A 24,701-nucleotide genomic window follows, 5' to 3' on the forward strand; every position below is an offset into this window, starting at 1 on the left:
TCACAATTATGCAGAATGGAAGAGGCCGTAGAAAGTACCAAATGATGTAATTGAACACTGGATATTATTGAAAACTTGGATGGAGATGGTGTAAGGGTTCACACCCTTCCGGATGGTCATAGCCATTTTTGTATCTCATGTGGCTTCTTCACATTCTCTGATGACACTTAGTTGGCCATATGGACTTCGTCAAAATTATTCTTAAATTATCAAAACAGTTGCTTGAGGATTTAGAGCCACCAATTATTATGGATTCCTTAGTATATTGTTTGAATCTTTACCATCCTGTTACTCGGTTTCATACATTCGTTGGATTAACCGGAAGTAGGGGACCAATGTAGGACAGTATGGCTGTGGGATATGACTGCATAGGGTTTATGGTCTTGACCCCATGGCGAAACAAAGGTCACTGTATGAGCTGTAGATACAAAAGATCTTTTTGCAAAGCCCCTTTATATTTTTTTAGGTGCCTTGAAGTCAATAAAAGCTGCACAACTGCGCTCAACTTGTGATAGAATTTTCATCTGTGAACACATCATCTTTTTTTATTATAACTCTATAAATGGGTTTACAATTCTTTGGTGATTTTACTACTAATATATTATTCTGGTGATCAGGAGTCCATTTTTCTAATACACAAAATTCCTTCCATGTTTAAAACTTAGTCTTTAAAGGGAATCTGTCAGCAGGTTTTTGCTATGTAATCAGAGTACAGCATATGATAGGTGCAGAGAGCCTGATTCCAGCAGTGTCTCACTTACTAGGCTGCTTGTTGTAGTTTGATAGAATCCCTGTTTTCTCTACTTCAGATGTAGTAATGTGCAAAATGCTGTGCTGTGCTTAACCCCGCCCACACCTCTGATTGGCAGCTGCCTGTGCACTAGGTCAACAAGCTGCCAATCAGTGCTGGGGGAGGGGTTACACAAATCAACTGGACTGTCTGGAATGTGAGACATAGTCCTGTAATGATAATTTCCTGCTAATAAAACACTGACTGTATTGAAACTACAGCACACAGTCCAGTGAGTGATACATAGCTAGAGCTCTCTTATCCTACTTTATACTGCGGTCAGATTATATAACAAAAACCTGCTGACAAATTCCCTCACTGCCCAATTAGTGTCTGTATATTACATGAGCGGTGTAATATTTGCTCCGCGCCCCTACATACATGCACATGTCTCTTCCCTCACATCTCAACATAGGGATTAAAGACATTGAATGACAAAAGTACAAACTGAGCTGTGCGTTTTGTAGCTGCAGTAATTACTTTTTTTTTCCCTGTAATATCAGATAGCGTGTGATTAAATACCTGCAAGAAAATTAAATTTACATGATGAATGGTGGAAGAAAGGAGGTTAAGGTATTGTGCGGGCTGATACTGCGATAATTGGGAAAAATATTACTTTGCTTAATTTATTTTGTTTCAGGAGATTTGACTTTGCAAATGTGAGCCGAGTCCTCCGGCATTTATCTTATTTAGTTGATTAGCAGCAAATACAACTGTTATCTCCCACTTGTCTTTTGGACACTCGGAGAGGTTTATTTAATGGTTATGTTAATGGAATGTGCAGAAGAGTGTCGCCCCCTCCTAGTCCACTTTTTATTCCTTTGTCCGAAAGGAGTCGCTTTCGGTTTGTTTTTATGTTAAACTATATATATATATATATATATATATATATATATATTCCGTGTTTTTCCAAAAATAAGACAGTCTTATATTTTTTTTTGCCTCCCCAAAAAACACTTATTTTTGGAGGAGGTCTTACTCTTGGAGAAACACGGTTGGGGGTAAAAAAAAGCAGACACCCCCCCCCCCCCCCCCACTTCCCAGGAGACTCATACTCACCAGACCAGGACATCTGCGTGGTTCACAGGTCCTCCTGTGATCTCCGGTCGGTGCTGCACACCGTCCTCCCCTGCTGCTAGCTGACACACACAGAAGATACCAGAGACACACAGCAGATCACACACACACACACACACACACACAGCAGATCACAGGCACACACAGCCGATCGCAGATATACCCAGCAGATCACACACAGCAGATCGCAGATACACACATCCGATCGCAGGCACACACAGTCACACACAGATCAGATACACACATCCTATCACAGGCCCACACAGCCGATTGCAGAAAAACACAGCCGATTGCAGACACACACACACGCGCGCACACATCACATCCAGCACTTACGGCAGCAGGGAATAAAGCAAGCAACGTGTCCAGCCGCAGGTCCTGTTCGTCGCGCTGCACCGCACTGCCTCTCAGGATTCTCCCGGTGAGAAGAGATCGGTGTCGCTGGATGAGGTGAGTGTGTGTGCGATCTGATGTTTGTGTGTGTGTGTGTCATTTGATGTTTGCGTGTGATCCGATGTTTATGTGTGCGATCTGATTATGTGTGCGATCTGATTATGGGTGTGTGTGTGTGTGTCAGCTGATGTGTGTGTGTCAGCTGATGTGTGTGTGTGAGCTGATGTGTGTGTGTGTGAGCTGATGTGTGTGTGTGTGAGCTGATGTGTGTGTGTGTGAGCTGATGTGTGTGTGTGTGAGCTGATGTGTGTGTGTGTGAGCTGGTGTGTGTGTGAGCTGATGTGTGTGTGTGTGTGTGAGCTGATGTGTGTGTGTCAGCTGATGTGTGTGTGTCAGCTGATGTGTGTGTGTCAGCTGATGTGTGTGTGTCAGCTGATGTGTGTGTCAGCTGATGTGTGTGTGTCAGCTGATGTGTGTGTGTGTGAGCTGATGTGTGTGTGTGTGAGCTGATGTGTGTGTGTGTGAGCTGATGTGTGTGTGTGTGAGCTGGTGTGTGTGTGAGCTGATGTGTGTGTGTGTGTGTGAGCTGATGTGTGTGTGTGTGTGTGAGCTGATGTGTGTGTGTGTGAGCTGATGTGTGTGTGTGAGCTGATGTGTGTGTGTGAGCTGATGTGTGTGTGAGCTGATGTGTGTGTGTGAGCTGATGTGTGTGTGTGAGCTGATGTGTGTGTGTGAGCTGATGTGTGTGTGTGAGCTGATGTGTGTGTGTGTGAGCTGATGTGTGTGTGTGTGAGCTGATGTGTGTGTGTGTGTGAGCTGATGTGTGTGTGTGTGTGTGTGTGTGTCAGCTGATGTGTGTGTGTCAGCTGATGTGTGTGTGTGAGCTGATGTGTGTGTGTGAGCTGATGTGTGTGTGTGTGTGTGAGCTGATGTGTGTGTGTGTGTGAGCTGATGTGTGTGTGTGAGCTGATGTGTGTGTGTGAGCTGATGTGTGTGTGTGAGCTGATGTGTGTGTGTGTGAGCTGATGTGTGTGTGTGAGCTGATGTGTGTGTGTGAGCTGATGTGTGTGTGTGAGCTGATGTGTGTGTGTGTGTGTGTGTGTGAGCTGATGTGTGTGTGTGTGTGAGCTGATGTGTGTGTGTGTGTGTGAGCTGATGTGTGTGTGTGTGTGTGTGTGTGAGCTGATGTGTGTGTGTGTGTGAGCTGATGTGTGTGTGTGTGAGCTGATGTGTGTGTGTGTGTGAGCTGATGTGTGTGTGTGTGTGTGAGCTGATGTGTGTGTGTGTGTGTGTGAGCTGATGTGTGTGTGTGAGCTGATGTGTGTGTGTGAGCTGTGTGTGTGTGTGTGTGTGTGTGTGAGAGCTGATGTGTGTGTGTGTGTGAGCTGATGTGTGTGTGTGTGTGTGTGTGAGCTGATGTGTGTGTGTGTGTGTGTGTGAGCTGATATGTGTGTGTGTGTGAGCTGATGTGTGTGTGTGTGTGTGTGTGAGCTGATGTGTGTGTGTGTGTGTGTGAGCTGATGTGTGTGTGTGTGAGCTGATGTGTGTGTGTGTGTGTGTGTGAGCTGATGTGTGTGTGTGTGTGAGCTGATGTGTGTGTGTGTGTGAGCTGATGTGTGTGTGTGTGAGCTGATGTGTGTGTGTGTGAGCTGATGTGTGTGTGTGTGTGAGCTGATGTGTGTGTGTGTGTGTGTGTGTGTGTGTGTGTGTCAGCTGATGTGTGTGTGTCAGCTGATGTGTGTGTGTGAGCTGATGTGTGTGTGTGAGCTGATGTGTGTGTGTGTGTGAGCTGATGTGTGTGTGAGCTGATGTGTGTGTGTGTGTGAGCTGATGTGTGTGTGTGTGTGAGCTGATGTGTGTGTGTGTGTGAGCTGATGTGTGTGTGTGTGTGAGCTGATGTGTGTGTGTGAGCTGATGTGTGTGTGTGAGCTGATGTGTGTGTGTGAGCTGATGTGTGTGTGTGAGCTGATGTGTGTGTGTGAGCTGATGTGTGTGTGTGTGTGAGCTGATGTGTGTGTGTGTGTGAGCTGATGTGTGTGTGTGAGCTGATGTGTGTGTGTGAGCTGATGTGTGTGTGTGAGCTGATGTGTGTGTGTGAGCTGATGTGTGTGTGTGAGCTGATGTGTGTGTGTGAGCTGATGTGTGTGTGTGAGCTGATGTGTGTGTGTGTGAGCTGATGTGTGTGTGTGTGAGCTGATGTGTGTGTGTGTGAGCTGATGTGTGTGTGTGTGAGCTGATGTGTGTGTGTGTGAGCTGATGTGTGTGTGTGTGAGCTGATGTGTGTGAGCTGATGTGTGTGTGTGTGAGCTGATGTGTGTGTGTGAGCTGATGTGTGTGTGTGAGCTGATGTGTGTGTGAGCTGATGTGTGTGTGTGTGTGAGCTGATGTGTGTGTGTGTGTGAGCTGATGTGTGTGTGTGTGTGAGCTGATGTGTGTGTGTGAGCTGATGTGTGTGTGTGAGCTGATGTGTGTGTGAGCTGATGTGTGTGTGAGCTGATGTGTGTGTGAGCTGATGTGTGTGTGAGCTGATGTGTGTGTGAGCTGATGTGTGTGTGTGTGTGTGTGTGAGCTGATGTGTGTGTGTGTGTGTGTGAGCTGATGTGTGTGTGTGTGTGTGTGTGTGAGCTGGTGTGTGTGTGAGCTGATGTGTGTGTGTGTGTGAGCTGATGTGTGTGTGTGTGTGTGTGTGTGTGTGTGTGTGCATGTGTGTGTGTGCATGTGTGTGTGTGCATGTGTGTGTGAGCTGATGTGTGTGTGTGTGTGTGAGCTGATGTGTGTGTGTGTGTGTGTGTGAGCTGATGTGTGTGTGTGTGAGCTGATGTGTGTGTGTGTGTGTGAGCTGATGTGTGCGGGTGTGTGATCACTGCAGGTCCTGCTGCTCGGTGTCGGGTGAGTGTAATTGCCGGGTGCTGCTGTCTATAATGAAGTGTCCTGCAGTATCTGTAACTTTTTTTAGCTGCACGGACACTTCATTATTGATCCGTGGCTAGGGCTTATTTTCAGGGGAGGGCTTATATTTAAGCCTTTCTCCGAAAATGCTGAAAATCCCTGCTAGGGCTTATTTTTGGGGGAGGTCTTATTTTTGGAAAAACTCGATTATATTTATTTTATAATATATATTAATATATTTAATTTTTTTTTTGTCCTACAGTACCTTTTCTTATTTAAAAGAGAAAAAAATCTAGCCATAATTTCAGAGTAATATTTATAATTATTTAAATTTTTTATTGTCCTACAGTACCTTCTCTTATTTTATTTAAAAAAAAAAAAGAAAAAAGCCATTTCAGAGTAAATTGGTTTCATGAAAGATAACTGAAGCCTTGTGGATTAGCAGAAATGGACTGACATGCAGCATATCCAGTTGAAAGGGGCTCAATGCCCGGTTGAAGGCCAGTTGACTACCAGCTGAAAGATATTCCTTGATCATTCATCTCCCAGCTGATGAGGATCCTCCGAAAAGTCAACTTCCAGCTGAAAGGGGATCCCCTGCATCCAGTCGACTTCTAGTTAGAAGGGGATCCTCTCCAACCAATTGGCTTCCAGCTGAAAGGGGATCCTTTCTGGGCAGTTCCCTTCCAGCTAGAAGGGTACCCTCTCCAACCAGTTGACTCTAAGCTCAAGGAGTTCCAAACTGATCATTTGACTTCCAGCTGAAGAGGATCCTCTCCGATCAGTTGATTCCCAGCTGAAGGTGACCCTCTCCAGCCTGTCAATTCACAGCTGAAAGGGGATCCTCTTCGACCAGTTGGCTTCCAGCTAAAAGAGGATCCTCTCCAACCAGTTGACTCCCAGCTGAACGGGATCCTCTCTGACCTGAGGTTGACCCTCACCAGTCTATCAACTCCCAGCTGAAAGGGGATCCTCTTCGACCAGTTGGCTTCCAGCTGAAAGAGGATCCTCTCTAACCAGTCAACTTCCAGCTGAAAGGGGATCCTCTCCAACCAGTCAACTTCCACCTGAAAGGGCATCCTCTTTGACCACTTAACTTCCCGCTGAAAGGGGATTTTCTCCAACCAGTCGACTTTCAGCTGAAGGTGATTACCTCCGAACAGTCGGCTTCCAGCTGAATGAGGATCCTCTCCGACCAGCCGTCTGCCAGCTGAAAGGGGATACTCTCTGACCAGTTGACTTCCAGCTGGAAGGGGACCTACTCCGACCTGTCAACCCCAATCTGAAGGTGATGCTCTCTGGCCAGTTGACCCAAAGCTGAAGGTGATCCTCTCTGATCATTCAATTCCCAGCTGAAGGTGACCCTATTCAGCCTGTTAATTCCCAGCTGAAAGGGGATCCTGTTTGACTAGTAGACGTCAAGCTCAAGGAGTTCCACTCTGATCATTTGACTTCCAGCTGATGGGCATCCTCTGACTGGCTGAAGATTGAGAAATTGAGAACTTTATGTGCTTAGCCCAGTGCTGACACTTTTATTCCTAATCTGTGGATTAAGATCTGTCTTATTTTGGTGTTTCAGGCAGCGCAGCAGATTATTGAACTACAGGAGGCCGCTCAGATTAATGCTGGACTGCAGCCAACAAATTTAGGCCGAAACAACAGCCTCCATGATATGAAAACTGTAGTCAAGACCTGGAGGAACAGACTGCCCATCGTGTCCGATGACCTGTCCCACTGGAGCAGTATCTTTATGTGGAGGCAGCACCATTACCAAGGTGGGCGCTGTGTGTAGAGGATCTGTAATGCTGAATGACTACACAAAGCGGATCTCTCACCAGATTACACAGTACAACTGCATACATTATTATAAGATCTCGATATGATGAGACTGGTGTACTTACTTTGAAGGTCAGACTTTTTGTATAAACCTTTTCTGAAAGTTTTCACTCCTTTCTATTATTGGGTGCATTTTTATTAGCTATCATTTAATCCCAGGATTATAAAGCCATTGTGTCGCGAATTTTGGGTGCAAGTACACCAGTCTCATCAGGTCCAAAATATATTTAATACTGTATGCAGTTTGTAATGTAAAATCTGGTGACCCATCGGCTTTAAGTTACCAATACATTGTCCGAAAACCGCTATTGCTCCCCGTCTCAACCCCAGACACTTGCACGCTCCTCACATCTGAGCATGCACTAGTTCTCAATAAGTAGAATTAAACAAGCCGCTGTCAGACATTTTTGGTATCAGCGGCTTATGGTTCACAAAAGGATTGTGGATGTTGAAAACCAACATGCCTGACCCTTGTTTTCTCGACAGCTTTTTTTGGGAGGAATGTGCTGCACCCCTATATATATTAGATGGCGAACCCATCCTGCCAAACTGTTGGGTTCAGCTGACGTTCTTCTGATGTTTGGCCATTATTTACCTTTTTCTTGTAGATCTGCACTACCTGTCATTGCTTTAGCTTATATGAAGCTTAAAGAGGTTATCCACTACTTAAAGGGAACCTGTCACCAGATTTGGGGCTTATAAGCTGCGGCCACCACCAGTGGGCTCTTATATACAGTATTCTGAGATGCTGTATATAAGAGCTCAGGCCGCTGTGTAGAATGTAAAAATCCCTTTATAATACTCACCTAAACGGTCGCTGCGGTAGAGTTGGGTCAGATGGGCGTCTCTCTTCTCCGGTGACTGCATCTCCTCTTTCGTCCATCTTTGTCCTTTCTGAAGCCTGGGTGCATGACGCGTCCTACATCATCCACACTCGCCGGCATTGAGTTCCTGCGCAGGCACACTTAATCTGCACTGAGCAGGGCAGATCAAAGTATTGTAGTGCGCCTGCGCGGGACCGACGAGTGTGTATGACGTAGACGTGTAATGCACACAGGCTTCAGAAGGAGGACGAAGTTGGTCAAAACAGGAGACGCCGACACCGGAGAAAGGAGACGCCCATATGACCCAACTACACCGCAGCGACCGTTTAGGTGAGTATTATAAAGTGATTTTTATATTCTACACAGCGGCCTGGGCTGTTATATACAGCATGTTAGAGCACTGTATATAAGAGCCCACTGGTGGTGGCCACAGCTTATAGGCCCCAAATCTGCTGACAGGTTCCCTTTAAGTAGTGGATAACCTCTTTAAGCTTCATATAAACTAAAGCAATGAAAGGTAGTGCATGTTAGAATGCCATATATAAGAGCTCACTGGTGGTGGCCGCAGCTTATAGGCCCTCAAATCCGGTGACAGGTTCCCTTTAAATATTGAAAACCCATCCTTAGGATTGGTCATCAATGTCTGATCGGCTGGGGTCTCACACCCGGTACCCCCGCCAATCAGCAGATCCCGGTGCCGGTGGCAGCAGGTGTCCGGACATGCTCAGTTTCAGAGCTGCCACCCTCCCAATATTGAGGAAGAAAAAATCTTAAACGGTCAGATAGGAGCGCTAAGCAGCAAGACCAAGGGACCAAAAAGTTTTTGATGTTAAAAAAAACTTTTTTTTTATTATTAAATTATAATACCCTCTATTGGCCACAACGCGTTTCGACTGCTATGCTGTCTTCATCAGGTTATTAGCTAATGTCAATTTTTAAGTATTAATGTATCACAGTCCCCAGATCTCTTACTGAAATAACCAATAATCACTTGCCATTTTGATAGCTATAGTGAACGCCTATGACAACAGCACTCAACATGACCCAAGCTCCAACAACGCCATGCTAGGGGTGCATGCCTCCGCCTCTGCAATCATCCAGTATGGCAAGATCGCCAGAAAGCAAGGACTGGTGAACGTGGCACTGGATATCCTCAGCCGCATCCACACCATCCCCACTGTGCCCATTGTGGACTGTTTCCAGAAGATCCGACAGCAGGTCAAGTGCTACCTCCAGCTGGCCGGAGTGATGGGAAAGAATGAATGCATGCAGGTAAGTAAAAAAAACAAAACAGAAGAACTTAGGCAAAAAGCCTGATAACTTAATTCCCTTTTAATGGTACTGTGATTTTGCCATGATCCAGTTTCAATAATTCAATATTTTGATTTTCATCTTATTTCCCTTGTAACTTGGGCAGGTATATTAACCCCAGTTACAATGGAAATGCAGCCTCCTGGCTGGAAAGCAGAGCTTTCGGGGGTCTCCTCTGACCCAGCTGCTCCTTTCCAATACAAAGTGATCATATTACCGCTGTCCACGATCAAGTGCTACCTCCAGCTTGATAGCTGGACGCAGCTTTGACATGATTTTTTTTACACTTGTTCGTAATTATGTTTAGTTAATAAAATTGTGCTTTTATTAAGTTTGTCTACAATCTTTATTCATTTTCAGACCCCTAATATGCAGGTTTCAGTGTGATCTAAGTTTCAGCTTTTTCTCTTATAGGAGTGTCTCTCTCTGTAATACAGGCTGGATATGAGGTCTGTGTGTATCCAGGGGGCTGCTGTATTCATTAACTCCTGTATCAGCACAGCTTCTATCCTGCATTCATTTACTTATGTGCTTTACTCCTTTTATACTCTTTTTTTATATAGCAAGCCTTCTCTGCTCTTCCTGATCATGTACAATTTCAGGAAGAGCAGAGAAGGCAGGCTATATAAAAAGAATAAAGCACATGATGAGTAAATGAGTGCAGGATAAAAGCTGTGCTGATATAGGAGCGAATGAATACAGCAGCACCCTGGATACACACAGACCTCATATCTAGCCTATATTACTGGGAGAGACACACAGCGCTCACATCCAGCCTATATTACAGGGAGTGATACACAGACCTCACATCCAGCCTATATTACAGGGAGTGATACACAGACCTCACATCCAGCCTATATTGCAGGGAGACACACACACCTCACATCCAGCCTATATTACTGGGAGACACACAGACCTCACATCCAGCCTATATTACTGAGAGAGACACAGACCTCACATCCAGCCTATATTACTGAGAGAGACACAGACCTCACATCCAGCCTATATTACAGGGAGAGACACAGACCTCACATCCAGCCTATATTACAGGGAGAGACACAGATCTCACATCCAGCCTATATTACTGAGAGAGACACAGACCTCACATCCAGCCTATATTACAGGGAGAGACACAGACCTCACATCCAACCTATATTACTGGGAAAGACACAGACCTCACATCCAGCCTATATTACTGGGAGAGACACAGAGCTCACATCCAGCCTATATTACAGGGAGTGATACACAGACCTCACATCTAGCCTATATTACTGGGAGACACACAGACCTCACTTCCAGCCTATATTACAGGGAGACACACAGACCTCACATCCAGCCTATATTACTGGGAGAGACACACAGACCTCACTTCCAGCCTATATTACAGGGAGAGACACAGACCTCACATCCAGCCTATATTACTGGGAAAAAAGACTGCCTGCACTCAGCCTCATCGACCTGACGTGTGAACAGGCGCATGACTGAACATGACATAAAATACAAAAAAGACAGTTTGCGCTCTGATAATGCTAAAGTATGGAAACCATGAATGTGTGAACATGGACCTGCATTACTGCTAAGGAAAATCTAAAAAAAATGAGATATTTAATGCAGGTCCATGTTCACACATTCATGGTTTCCATACTTTAGCATTATCAGAGCGCAAACTGTCTTTTTTTGTATTTTATGTCATGTTCAGTCATGCGCCTGTTCACACGTCAGGTCGATGAGGCTGAGTGCAGGCAGTCTTTTTTGTCTATATTACAGGGAGAGACACAGACCTCACATCCAGCCTATATTACTGGGAGACACACAGACCTCACATCCAGCCTATATTACTGGGAGAGACACAGACCTCACATCCAGTCTATATTACAGGGAGAGACACACAGATCTCACATCCAGCCTATATTATAAGGAGAGACACACAGACCTCTCATTAAGCCTATATTACTGGAAGTGACACACAGACCTCACATCTAGCCTATATTACTGGAAGTGACACAGATCTCACATCCAGCCTATATTACAGGGAGAGACACACAGACCTCACATCCAGCCTATATTACTGGGAGAGACACAGACCTCACATCCAGCCTATATTACTGGGAGAGACACACAGACCTCACATCCAGCCTATATTACAGGGAGAGACACACAGACCTCACATCCAGCCTATATTACAGGGAGAGACACAGACCTCACATCCAGCCTATATTACTGGAAGTGACACACAGACCTCACATCTAGCCTATATTACTGGAAGTGACACACAGATCTCACATCCAGCCTATATTACAGGGAGAGACACAGACCTCACATCCAGCCTATATTACTGGGAGAGACACACAGACCTCACATCCAGCCTATATTACTGGAAGTGACACATAGACCTCACATCTAGCCTATATTACTGGGAGAGACACTCCCACAAGAGAAAAAGCTGAAACTTGGATCACAATAAAAACAACATATCAGGAGTCTGAAAATGAATGAAGATTGCAAACTGAAACTTAAGTTAATAAAATTGTACTTTTATTAACTATAAACAAGTGTAAATAATCATGTTACAGCTGCCTGTATGGTTTGGAGTGACATACTATACCTATATGAATGACTTGGATACAGAAAAACAGAAATGGTTTTCATGGGTTACAATAGGAAGAGCATTCATGGCTATTGTAGTCAGGACAGGCACCTCTGTGACCAGCTAAAAGGGGTCTCGAATTATGCTGCAGAGGCAAAACTATCTCGGGTGGAGGCGCCGGAGAGCTCTCGGTTTGGACCAGCGGGTCAGCCATGCCGCTGGCTGAATTGTCAATCTTCAGGAGCACATGGCCCTCCGGCAAAGCCGGAAGCCAAGAGGCAGGGGAGCGATGCGCTCCTGATCACCAAACTTGAGACTCCCCCTGACATTCCACATTCATTATCTCTCCGTCTTGATTTTTGCATAGTTTCGTTTGTCGATCTCTCGTCTCGCTGGGTAAAGCACTTTGTTGTCCTGTAAAGTATACAATGATCTTGAACTCCAGCAGAAGTCGTCTGCGCCCGATCATCCCTGAAAGAAAGACGCGAATAACGCAGCGGAGCTTCTCCGATATCCCACCATTATCAGATTAAGGGGATAAAGCGCTCAGGAGTTTAGTGGTTCCAGAGGAGGTAGAGAATAAGCCCGGGCTGGGTCAGATGATGGAGCAAGAGGAACCAGCGGGGGAACGTTGCTTAAAAGCCCATTCATAAGAGCCTGAAGTGCTAATTGGACGAGCCTGGTTTACCCTTGTTCAAGGACCCATTAGCGGCAGTGCTGTCTCTGTAGGACTCTGCCCCATTTCACGGTAATATTTCCAGGGAGTGCGGATTTAAATTGTGCTTGGCTGATAACGGCAGACGTCTGACCGGTCTTCTCATTCAGAAAGTCATCAATTCACAAAAGCACTCACCGGGGCCTGGTAGTGGAAAATGCAAGCACTGAACCCGTCCCATGCTCTGATCCACCTGGACCTAGTACTTTTTAGCAGATACTGAATATACTTGAGTATAAACAGAGTTTTCAGCCCATTTTTTTTATGCTGAAAACACCCCACTTGGCTTATACTTGAGTGAGGGTCTCACCTGTGCTCCGTTCCCGCTGTGTCCTCTTACCTGCGTCTTGCGGACCGCACTTAGACCCCTCCATGATCGCGTCCAGTGCACGGGGCCGCAGCTGCCATCATCACATTACTTCAGTTGAATGCTTTCAGGCACCTCAATGCATTCAACTGCAGTAAAGCGATGACTGCAGCGGCGGCCACAATCTTGGAGGGGTCTGTGTGCCTGCGATCCACAAGAAACAGGTAAGAGGACACCATGGGAACAGAGGACAGGTGAGAAAAATTTATTTTTGTATGTATGTATGTGAATAACTGTATAATCGGGGACAAGGGGACTGGAATGAAGATATTACTAAAGGATGGGCACATAACTACAGGGCACAAATATGGGGCACATGGTTGGTCACATTACTACAGGATTGGACATATTACTACAGGGCACAAGGATGGGACACATTACTACAGGGCACAAGGATAGGACACATTACTACAGGGCACAAGGATGAGACACATTACTACAGGATGGGGCACATTACTACAGAAGACAAGGATGCGCGTATTACTACAGGATGGGGCACATTACTACAGGATGGGACACATTACTACAGAAGACAACGATGGGCATATTACTACAGGATGGGGCATATTACTATATGACACAAGGATGAAGCACATTACTACAGGCTGGGGACAAGGATGGGGCACATTACTACAGGGTGGGGACAAGGATGGGGCACATTACTACAGGGTGGGGACAAGGATGGGGCACATTACTACAGGGTGGGGACAAGGATGGGGCACATTACTACAGGGTGGGGACAAAGATGGGGCACATTACTACAAGGATGAAGCACATTACTACAGGCTGGGGACAAGGATGGGGCACATTACTACAGGGTGGGGACAAGGATGGGGCACATTATTACAGGGTGGGGACAAGGATGGGGCACATTACTACAGGGTGGGGACAAGGATGGGGCACATTACTACAGGGTGGGGACGAGAATGGGGCACATTATTACAAGGATGGGGCACATTACTGCAAGGATGGGGCACATTACTACAGGGTGGGGACCAGGATGGGGCACAATACTACAAGGATGGGGCACATTACTACAGGCTGGGGACAAGGATGGGGCACACTACTACAGGCTGGGGACAAGGATGGGGCACATTACTACAGGGTGGGGACAAGGATGGGGCACATTACTACAAGGATGAAGCACATTACTACAGGCTGGGGACAAGGATGGGGCACATTACTACAGGGTGGGGACAAGGATGGGGCACATTACTACATGGTGGGGACAAGGATGGGGCACATTACTACAGGGTGGGGACAAGGATGGGGCACATTACTACAGGGTGGGGACAAGAATGGGGCACATTATTACAAGGATGGGGCACATTACTACAGGGTGGGGACAAGGACGGGGCACATTACTACAAGGATGGGGCACATTACTACAGGGTGGGGACAAGGATGGGGCACATTACTACAGGGTGGGGACAAGAATGGGGCACATTATTACAAGGATGGGGCACATTACTACAGGGTGGGGACAAGGATGGGGCACATTACTACAAGGATGGGGCACATTACTACAGGGTGGGGACAAGGATGGGGCACATTACTGCAGGGTGGGGACAAGGATGGGGCACATTACTACAGGGTGGGGACAAGGATGGGGCACATTACTACAGGGTGGGGACAAGGATGGGGCACATTACTACAAGGATGAAGCACATTACTACAGGCTGGGGACAAGGATGGGGCACATTACTACAGGGTGGGGACAAGGATGGGCACATTACTGCAAGGATGGGGCACATTACTATATGGTGGGGACAAGGATGGGGCACATTACTGCAGGGTGGGGACAAGGATGGGGCACATTACTACAGGGTGGGGACAAGGATGGGGCACATTACTACAGGGTGGGGACAAGGATGGGGCACATTACTACAAGGATGGGGCACATTACTGCAGGGTGGGGACAAGGATGGGGCACATTACTACAGGCTGGGGACAAGGATGGGCACATTACTACAAGGATGGGGCACATTACTATATGGTGGGGACAAGGATGGGGCACATTACTACAGGGTGGGGACAAGGATGGGGCACATTACTACAGGGTGGGGACAAAGATGGGGCACATTACTACAAGGATGAAGCACATTACTACAGGCTGGGGACAAGGATGGGGCACATTACTACAGGGTGGGGACAAGGATGGGGCACATTATTACAGGGTGGGGACAAGGATGGGGCACATTACTACAGGGTGGGGACAAGGATGGGGCACATTACTACAGGGTGGGGACGAGAATGGGGCACATTATTACAAGGATGGGGCACATTACTGCAAGGATGGGGCACATTACTACAGGGTGGGGACCAGGATGGGGCACAATACTACAAGGATGGGGCACATTACTACAGGCTGGGGACAAGGATGGGGCACACTACTACAGGCTGGGGACAAGGATGGGGCACATTACTACAGGGTGGGGACAAGGATGGGGCACATTACTACAAGGATGAAGCACATTACTACAGGCTGGGGACAAGGATGGGGCACATTACTACAGGGTGGGGACAAGGATGGGGCACATTACTACATGGTGGGGACAAGGATGGGGCACATTACTACAGGGTGGGGACAAGGATGGGGCACATTACTACAGGGTGGGGACAAGAATGGGGCACATTGCTACAAGGATGGGGCACATTACTGCAAGGATGGGGCACATTACTACAGGGTGGGGACAAGGATGGGGCACATTACTACAGGGTGGGGACAAGAATGGGGCACATTATTACAAGGATGGGGCACATTACTACAGGGTGGGGACAAGGATGGGGCACATTACTACAAGGATGGGGCACATTATTACAGGCTGGGGACAAGGATGGGGCACATTACTACAGGGTGGGGACAAGGATGGGGCACATTACTACATGGTGGGGACAAGGATGGGGCACATTACTACAGGGTGGGGACAAGGATGGGGCACATTACTACAGGGTGGGGACAAGAATGGGGCACATTGCTACAAGGATGGGGCACATTACTGCAAGGATGGGGCACATTACTACAGGGTGGGGACAAGGATGGGGCACATTACTACAGGGTGGGGACAAGAATGGGGCACATTATTACAAGGATGGGGCACATTACTACAGGGTGGGGACAAGGATGGGGCACATTACTACAAGGATGGGGCACATTACTACAGGGTGGGGACAAGGATGGGGCACATTACTGCAGGGTGGGGACAAGGATGGGGCACATTACTACAGGGTGGGGACAAGGATGGCGCACATTACTACAAGGATGGGGCACATTACTATATGGTGGGGACAAGGATGGGGCACATTGCTACAGGGTGGGGACAAGGATGGGGCACATTACTACAGGCTGGGGACAAGGATGGGCACATTACTGCAAGGATGGGGCACATTACTATATGGTGGGGACAAGGATGGGGCACATTACTGCAGGGTGGGGACAAGGATGGGGCACATTACTACAGGGTGGGGACAAGGATGGGGCACATTACTACAAGGATGGGGCACATTACTGCAGGGTGGGGACAAGGATGGGGCACATTACTACAGGCTGGGGACAAGGATGGGCACATTACTACAAGGATGGGGCACATTACTATATGGTGGGGACAAGGATGGGGCACATTACTGCAGGGTGGGGACAAGAATGGGACACATTACTACAGGGTGGGGACAAGGATGGGGCACATTACTACAAGGATGGGGCACATTACTACAGGGTGGGGACAAGGATGGGGCACATTACTGCAGGGTGGGGACAAGGATGGGGCACATTACTACAAGGATGGGGCACATTACTGCAGGGTGGGGACAAGGATGGGGCACATTACTACAGGGTGGGGACAAGGATGGGGCACATTACTACAAGGATGGGGCACATTACTACAGGGTGGGGACAGGGATGGGGTACATTACTGCAAGGGGTGGACAAGGATGGACACGTTACATTTTATTATTTATTTTTTAAATTTTCCAGTAGCTGCTGTATTTCCCACCCGAAACTTATACTCGAGTCAATAAGTTTTCCCAGTTTTTTGTGGTAAAGCTAGGGGCCTCTGCCTATACCCGGGTCGGCCTATACTCGGGTATATATGGTAGATTCAATTTAGCTCTTGTAAAGCAACCCCCTCCTCCAAGTCATTCTCAAGACCCTGTAGTAACAGGAGGCACTAGAAATGGTCTCTATTTCTGCAAGAACGATCTTTTCCCTCCTTCTTCCTAAGAAGCCTCGCTTGCTTCTACCAGCTGGGAATAGGGGAAACATAGAATCATGTGGGACTCAAAGCAAGTTTTGTAGAATTTCTGAGGGCCTTCTGCAGCCTAGAAGCTATAGCCTTGCGCTTAGTTTGATGGCCTCTGGCAAGTCGTTTTCTGCCCGCTTTCTTTGCTGAACCTGGAATTCATCCCTTGTTGTTTTTCCTTCCTTTAGGGTTTGGAGGTGATAGAATCCACCAACCTGAAATACTTCACGAAGGAGATGACTGCCGAGTTTTACGCTCTGAAGGGAATGTTCCTTGCTCAAATTAACAAGTGAGTTTTCCTCATGTTCATCGCTAATCACCATAAACTGGGCAGCCGAGGACTGACGGGGAGAAAAGCCCAGCTCTGAACAGCTGCTCGTCTCCCACCAGTCACACATAGGGACAGAGCGTAACCCCAGGCCGTATTTTACTGCTCGGAGCTCCACTCGTAAAGCCTCAAGCTCCTCTGCTGAGAGCTTCTGATGACTACAGGCCCTCTCTGGTTTCCATCCGATGCCGTCTTCACCTGCCCTAATCACCATTCACCTCGTTATTTATATCCTGAATTGAGGGAAATATACTTGACCATTGATGTGTGTCATGATTAAAATCCACAAAGTCTCCGTGAAAGAAATCAGGTCATCAGAATGTCTCAGCAGTGCAGCTCCGGACCGGAACACGTGAATTTAGTAGATATTAATGTTTTTAATGATGAAACACTTTAAAGGGACTCTGTCACCAGGTTTTTGCCACCTAATCTGAGAGAAGCACAATGTAGGGGCAGAGATCCTGATTCCAGCTATGTGTCAATGTACTGGGCTGCTTAATATGATACTTTTTAATCAGCAGTAGATTATCATTATAGGACTATTGGCATGCTGCAGGTAGCCCAGCATATTCGTGAACTCTGTATAACTGCTAGATTTGCAGAAGAGAAAACAGTGATTTTATCAAAATGACAGCAAACAGCTCAGTGTTGTGAATACGTTTTCCAGTTTGGGGCTCCCTCTTGTGGTCCGTGCTGGCGGTGCAGTTGATTTGTGGAATGAAAGTCTCACACCTGCAGAGGACTGGCAATCAGGGTCAGATTGGGACTATATAAGGCTACTTTCACACATCCGGTTTGAGCACTGCGGCTCAATCCGGCTATGAAAACTATGCAACGGATGCGGCGAAAACACCGCATCCTTTGCATAAGTTTCTACATGCGGCCCGTCCGTTTTTTTCCGGTTGCGGCATGCTACTGAGCATGCGCAGTGGAAAAAAACGCATGCGGCGAGCGGATGCGTTTTTTTCCGCATCGCGCCGCATCCGGCCTCCATAGGTATGCATTGAAAAATGCGCCGCGGCGCGATGCGGTGTTTTTTGCCGGAGCAAAAAAACGTTGCAGGGAACGTTCGATCCGGCCGCGGCATCGGCTAAATCTGCCGCATGCGGCAAAAACCGGACCGAACGCATGCCCCTGCGGCACAATACGGCACTAATGTAAGTCTATGCAAAAAAAAACGCAACCGGCGTTACAAAAGCCGGTTGCGGTTTTTCTGCAGAACGTCGTATTGTGCCGCAGAGCAAAAATCCGGATGTGTGAAAGTAGCCTAACTGAGTAGTTTTCTCTTGTTACTTGCCGGTGTTCAATGGTCTCCTGTGTGTTTAAGGACATTCTGTATCCAGCTCTGCTCACAGCCAGAACTCTGCTCAGATAAGTGGTTTTTGTACCTCTGTTGCTTGTTTTCCACTTTCTTGTTGTTGTTTTTTCTGCTTTGATACTAATGCTTGATTCCTATTTTGTCTGTGTGGAGTTCTTGGTGGAAAAGGATCATTCCCTGCTGGGAGTGTCTGTATACTTAGCTCCATGATTCTGCAAGTTATTGTGTTTGTCATGGCCAAAAGTTTAGAGAATGACACCAAAATTATCTTTTCACATGATCTGTTGCTCTCTGGTTTTTAATTGTGTTTGTCTGATGTTTACATCACATACAGAAATATAATTGCAATCATATTATGAGAACCAAAAGGTTATATTGACAGAATGAGTTAATGCAGCAAGTCAATATTTGCAGTGTTGACCCTTCTTCTTCAGGACCTCTGCAATTCTCCCTGGCATGCTCTCAATCAACTTCTGGAGCAAATCCTGACTGATAGCTGTCCATTCTTGCATAAGCAATGCTTGCATTTTGCCAGAATTTGTTGGTTTTTCTTTGTCCACCCGTCTCTTGATGATTGCCCACAAGTTCTCAATGGGATTAAGATCTGGGGAGTTTCCAGGCCATGGACCCAAAATCTCTGTTTTGTTCCAGGAGCCATTTAGTGATCACCTTTGCTTTTATGGCAAGGTGCTCCATCATGCTGGAAAAGGCATTGTTGGGCGCCAAACTGCTCTTGGACAGTTGGGAGAAGTTACTCTTGGAGGACATTCTGGTACCATTCTTTATTCATGGCTGTGTTTTTAGGCAAGACTGTGAGTGAGCCGATTCCCTTGGCTGAGAAGCAACCCCACACATGAATCGTTCAGGAGGCTTAACAGTTGGCATGAGACAAGACTGGTGGTAGCGCTCACCTCTTCTTCTCCTAATAAGCTTTTTTCCAGATGTCCCAAACAATCGAAAAGGGGATTCATCTGAGAAAATGACTTTACCCCAGTCCTCAGCAGTCCACTCCCTGTACCTTTTGCAGAATATCAGTCGGTCCCTGATGTTTTTTCTGGAGAGAAGTGGCTTCTTTGCTGCCCACCTTGAAACCAGGCCTTGCTCAAGCAGTCTCCGCCTCACAGTGCGTGCAGAAGCCCTCACACCAGCCGGCTGCCATTGCTGAGCTAGCTCGGCACTGCTGGTAGTCCGATCCCGCAGCTGAAACAGTTTTGAGATACGGTCCTGGCGTTTGCTGGTCCTTCTTGGGCGCCCTGGAGCCTTTTTGGCAACAATGGAAGCTCTCTCCTTGAAGTTCTTGATGATGCGATAGATTGTTGACTGAGGTGCAATCTTTATAGCTGAGATACTCTTCCCTGTTAGGCCATTTTTGTGCAGAGCAATGATGGCTGCACGTGTTTCTTTATAGATAAACATGGTTAACTGAAGAGAAACAATGATACCAAGCACCAGCCTCCTTTGAAAGTGTCCATTGGTGTCATTCTTAATCATGACTGATTGATCGCCAGCCCTTTCCTCATCAACACCCACACCTGTGTTAATGGAACAATCACTAAAACAATGTTCGCTGCTCCTTTTAAGGCAGGAATGCGATGATGTTGAAATGTGCTTTGGGGGTTAAAGTTCATTTTCTTAGCCAATATTGACTTTGCAAGTAATTGCTGTTAAGCTGATCACTCTTTATGACATTCTGGAGTATATGAAAATTGCCATTAGAAAAACGTAAGCAGTAGACTTTGTAAAAATTAATATTTGTAGCATTCTCAAAACTTTTGGCCATGACTGTATTAGTGTTTTTGGATCCTAGTAACATCAGAGTGCTGATACAGTAGGGGAGAGGTTGTGTGACCTCAGGATTTTTCCATATCAGAAGTGCTGGTATGTATTAGGGTTTTTCACGGTTGCAGACAGTGCTCCTTCCTATCCTTTTCTATTAAGATAGTTTGGGCCTCACCTTTGCTGATTCTGTCTTTCTTCGGCGCTCCATTGGGAGACCCAGACGATTGGGTGTATAGCTACTGCCTCCGGAGGCCACACAAAGCATTACACTAAAAAGTGTAAGGCCCCTCCCCTTCTGGCTATACACCCCCAGTGGGATCACTGGCTCACCAGTTTTCTGCTTTGTGAGAAGGAGGTCAGACATCCACGCATAGCTCCACTGTTTAGTCAGCAGCAGCTGCTGACTATATCGGATGGAAGAAAAGAGGGCCCATATAGGGCCCCCAGCATGCTCCCTTCTCACCCCGCTTGTGGTTTGTAAGGTTGAGGTACCTATTGCTGGTACGGAGGCTGGAGCCCACATGCTGTTTTCCTTCCCCATCCCCCTGAGGGGCTCTGAGGAAGTGGGATCTTACCGGCCCCAAAGCCCTGAGGCCGGGCTCCATCCACAGACCCATTGAACCTGCTGGATACGGAGCTGGGTACCGTTCAGGGACATGGCCCTGCACCATTCAGGTACTCTGTGTCCCCGTACACACAGGCACAGCACACTCCAGACTTGCTGGGTGTGCTAGTGCGCCGGGGACAGTAAAGGGTTACAGTCACTGCAGCCTAGCTGAGTGACTTTATGTATTGGGAACTACCGCGCCGGACGCTCCGGGAGCGGCGGCGCGGCTGGGACTTGTAGTGCGCCGGGGACTTAGCGCCGACCGCGCTTTTACGGCGGCGGCGCTTATAAATCCAGTCCCCGGCTTTTGCGGCGTAGCTCCGCTTCGTTCCCGCCCCCACCCTGTCAATCAGGGTAGGGGAGAGACGCTGTACAATCAGCAGCGCCGAGGGCTGGAGCCTTATTTACATGCTCCAGCCCTCTCACTGGACACTGTGGGACGCCGGTTTCCCGCTCTGACTTGGGGCACGCCCACGGCCCGCCCCTACTCACACGAGCTGGAGAAGGACGTCGGCAGCCATTCCTGCAGTCCGAGCTGAGAGAACGGACTCTGGGCAACCAGGCACAGGACTAGGGCGACCACACACCCGCTTATAGGCGGGCGGTAAGCGGCACCTGAAGTGCTGACCCCACTAAATACCGCAGTTGTCCATTTGTATTTTATGCTTACACTGCATAGGTCGCTATTTTTGGCTATATGCCCTCTTAGATGGCGACACATCAGCAGCAGGAAAGCAGGGGTGCTAAGGCACAGGCTTTCTATGCTGCTTGTATTGCATGTACTGAAGTGTTCATGTGTATTTATGCTTGTCTGCTATACACTGCACTGTACGGTCGCTAGTCTTGGCTATTTTCGCCTAGAATGACTAGACTACAGCAGCAGAAAAGCAGGGGTGCTGAGGCACAGTTTTTTTCTATGCTGCTTGTATTGCAGGGGTTGCAGTGTTCATTTGTACTTATGCTTCTATGCTATACATTGCACTGTATGGTCGCTATTCTGGGCTATATTCCCCTAGATGGCTAGTCTACAGCAGCAGAAAAGCAGGGGTGCCAAGGCACAGGCTTTCTATGCTGCTTGTATTGCATGTGCTGCAGTGTTCATTGTACTTTCTGCTTGTATGCTATACATTGCACTGTACGGTCGCCATTCTTGGCGCTATATCCTAGATGGCTAGTCGGCAGCAGCATATAAGCAACACAGGCTTTCGATGCTGTTTTTACTGCATGTGATACTGTTCCACGGCACTGAACCCCATTGTGTGCAATGCTCCCCTGTAGCACTTGGTCAGCCGGGGTCTCTACTAGACGTGGCCAAAGGAACCACCTGTCAACCCTGTCCAAGGACAGGGACGGAGTTGCAATGGGATAGAGACTTGCAGTCCGGACAGGCCATGGGCAATCTGGATCATTGCTCCCTGGCCACCCTCATTTGGAATAAAATCGGTGCTCCGGGGGGGTCCCAGGAGGCTCTCTGTATGATGAGGCAGACGTAGCTCATCAGGACTTTGATCCTGACACCGCTCTCAATCCGGATACACCGGATGGTGACGCCATAAGGAATGATCCTATAGCGTCCATCAATGGAATGTTGGATCTTTCTCCCTCAGCTCCCCCAGCGGAGGAGTCAGCTTCACAGCAGGAGAAGTCCCATTTCAGTAGCTCAAACGTATATTGAGTATTTTTCTGGCCACGCTGACTTCAGAGAAGCAGTCCAGGAACACCACGCTTACCAGATAAGCGTTTTCTCCAAACGTATTAAGGATACACGTTATCCCTTTCCCCCTGACGTGGTCAAGCGCGGGACCCAGGGTCCAAAGGTGGATTCTCCAATCTCCAGGCTTGCGGCTAGATCCATAGTTGCAGTGGAAATGGGACTTCACTTAAAGATGCCAGACAGATGGACTCTGGTTGAAATCTGTCTATGAGGCTATCGGCGTGTCGGTTGCTCCGGCATTTACAGCCGTATGGGCACCCTAAGCTTTTCAGCTGTTCTTGCACAGCTGGTCTTGAGCATATGTACATTCGTGCCGCAGGGGCGTCCGTAACCTCGCAATGTCTGCATTGCGACTTACCCTATTAATGCTGTCCTGGAAGGACAGTCGAGGTTTCGGTCCTTCCCAAGCTCGGGCAGGTCCCAATTGTCCTCGTCCAAAAGAGCTGAAAAGCCTCAGAGGGGCTCAGCTTCCGGCCGGGCTCAATCACGCCCAAGGAAGGCAGCCGGAGGAACCGCTACCAAGGCGGTCTCCTCATGACTCTCAGCTCTCTCATCTCTCCGCATCCGCGGTTGATGGCAGACTCGCTCGCCTTTGGCGACATTTAGCTGCCACAGGTCACAGACCGGTGGGTGAGGGACATTGTGCCCACGTGCACAGGACAGAGTTCTGTTCTCGTCCTCCGACTCGATTCTTCAGAACGTCCCCACCTCCCCACCGAGCCGATGCTCTTCTGCAGGCAGAAGGAGTGGTAATCCCTGTTCCTCTTCAGGAACAAGACACGGTTTTCCTCCAATCTGGTTGTGGTGCCTAAAAAGGATGGCTCTTTCCGTTCCGTTCTGGACCTAAAACTGCTCAACAAGCACGTGGAGGCCAGGCGGTTCCGGATGAAACCCTCCGCTCCGTCATTGCCTCAATGTCTCAAGGAAATTTCCTAGCATCAATAGACATCAAAGATGCTTATCTCCACGTGCCAATTGCTACAGAGCACCAATGTTTTCTACATTTCGTGATAGGAGACGACCATCTTCAGTTCGTAGCTCTGCCATTCGGTCTGGCGACAGCCCCACGGGTGTTCACCAAGGTCATGGCGGCAGTGGTAGCAGTCTTGCACTCACAGGGACATTCTGTGATCCCTTACTTGGACGATCTACTTGTCAAGGCACCCTCTCTAGAGGCATGCCAACTCAGCCTGAATGTTGCGCTGGAGACTCTCCAGACGTTCGGGTGGATCATCAACTTCTCAAAGTCAAACCTGTCACCGACCCAATCACTAACGTATCTTGGCATGGAATTTCATACCCTCTCAGCGCTAGTGAAGCTTCCGCTGGACAAGCAGCGGTCACTACAGACTGGGGTGCAGACTCTCCGTCAAGGTCAGTCGCACTCCTTAAGACGCCTCATACACTTCCTCGGGAAGATGGTGGCGGCAATGGAGGCGGTTCCGTTTGCGCAGTTTCATCTGCGTCCTCTATTGGGACATTCTCCGCCAATGGGACGGGAAGTCAACATCCCTGAACAGGAAAGTATCCCTTTCACAGACGGCCAAGGACTCTCTGCAATGGTGGCTTCTTCCCACCTCATTATCACAGGGAAGATCCTTCCTACCACCGTCTTGGGCGGTGGTCACGACAGACGCGAGTCTGTCAGGGTGGGGAGCGGTTTTTCTCCACCACAGGGCTCAGGGTACGTGGACTCAGCAGGAGTCCACCCTTCAGATCCATGTTCTGGAAATCAGAGCAGTGGCTGGAAGGAAAGCAGATCCGAATTCAGTCGGACAACTCCACGGCGGGGGCATACATCAATCACCAAGGAGGGACACGCAGTCGGCAAGCCTTCCAGGAAGTCCGGCGGATTCTGATGTGGGTGGAAGCCACGGCCTCCACCGTATCCGCAGTTCACATCCCCGGCGTAGAAAACTGGGAAGCAG

At 48.1% G+C, this 24,701-nt stretch overlaps 1 protein-coding gene across 1 annotated transcript in view; it reads left to right on the plus strand.

Annotated features, from left to right (window-relative positions):
• The window catches only part of TRRAP (transformation/transcription domain associated protein), a 467,034-nt gene that overhangs the window by 380,187 nt on the left and 62,146 nt on the right, over positions 1-24,701 (plus strand). Inside the window, exons 57-59 of the mRNA XM_075319755.1 lie at positions 6,729-6,924; positions 8,816-9,081; positions 17,216-17,316. Coding sequence (XP_075175870.1) covers positions 6,729-6,924; positions 8,816-9,081; positions 17,216-17,316 — 563 coding nt within the window. The remainder of the gene's footprint in view (positions 1-6,728; positions 6,925-8,815; positions 9,082-17,215; positions 17,317-24,701) is intronic.

Source organism: Anomaloglossus baeobatrachus, chromosome 7 (genome assembly GCF_048569485.1).
Source record: "Anomaloglossus baeobatrachus isolate aAnoBae1 chromosome 7, aAnoBae1.hap1, whole genome shotgun sequence".
In the NCBI taxonomy this organism is placed as follows: domain Eukaryota; kingdom Metazoa; phylum Chordata; class Amphibia; order Anura; family Aromobatidae; genus Anomaloglossus; species Anomaloglossus baeobatrachus.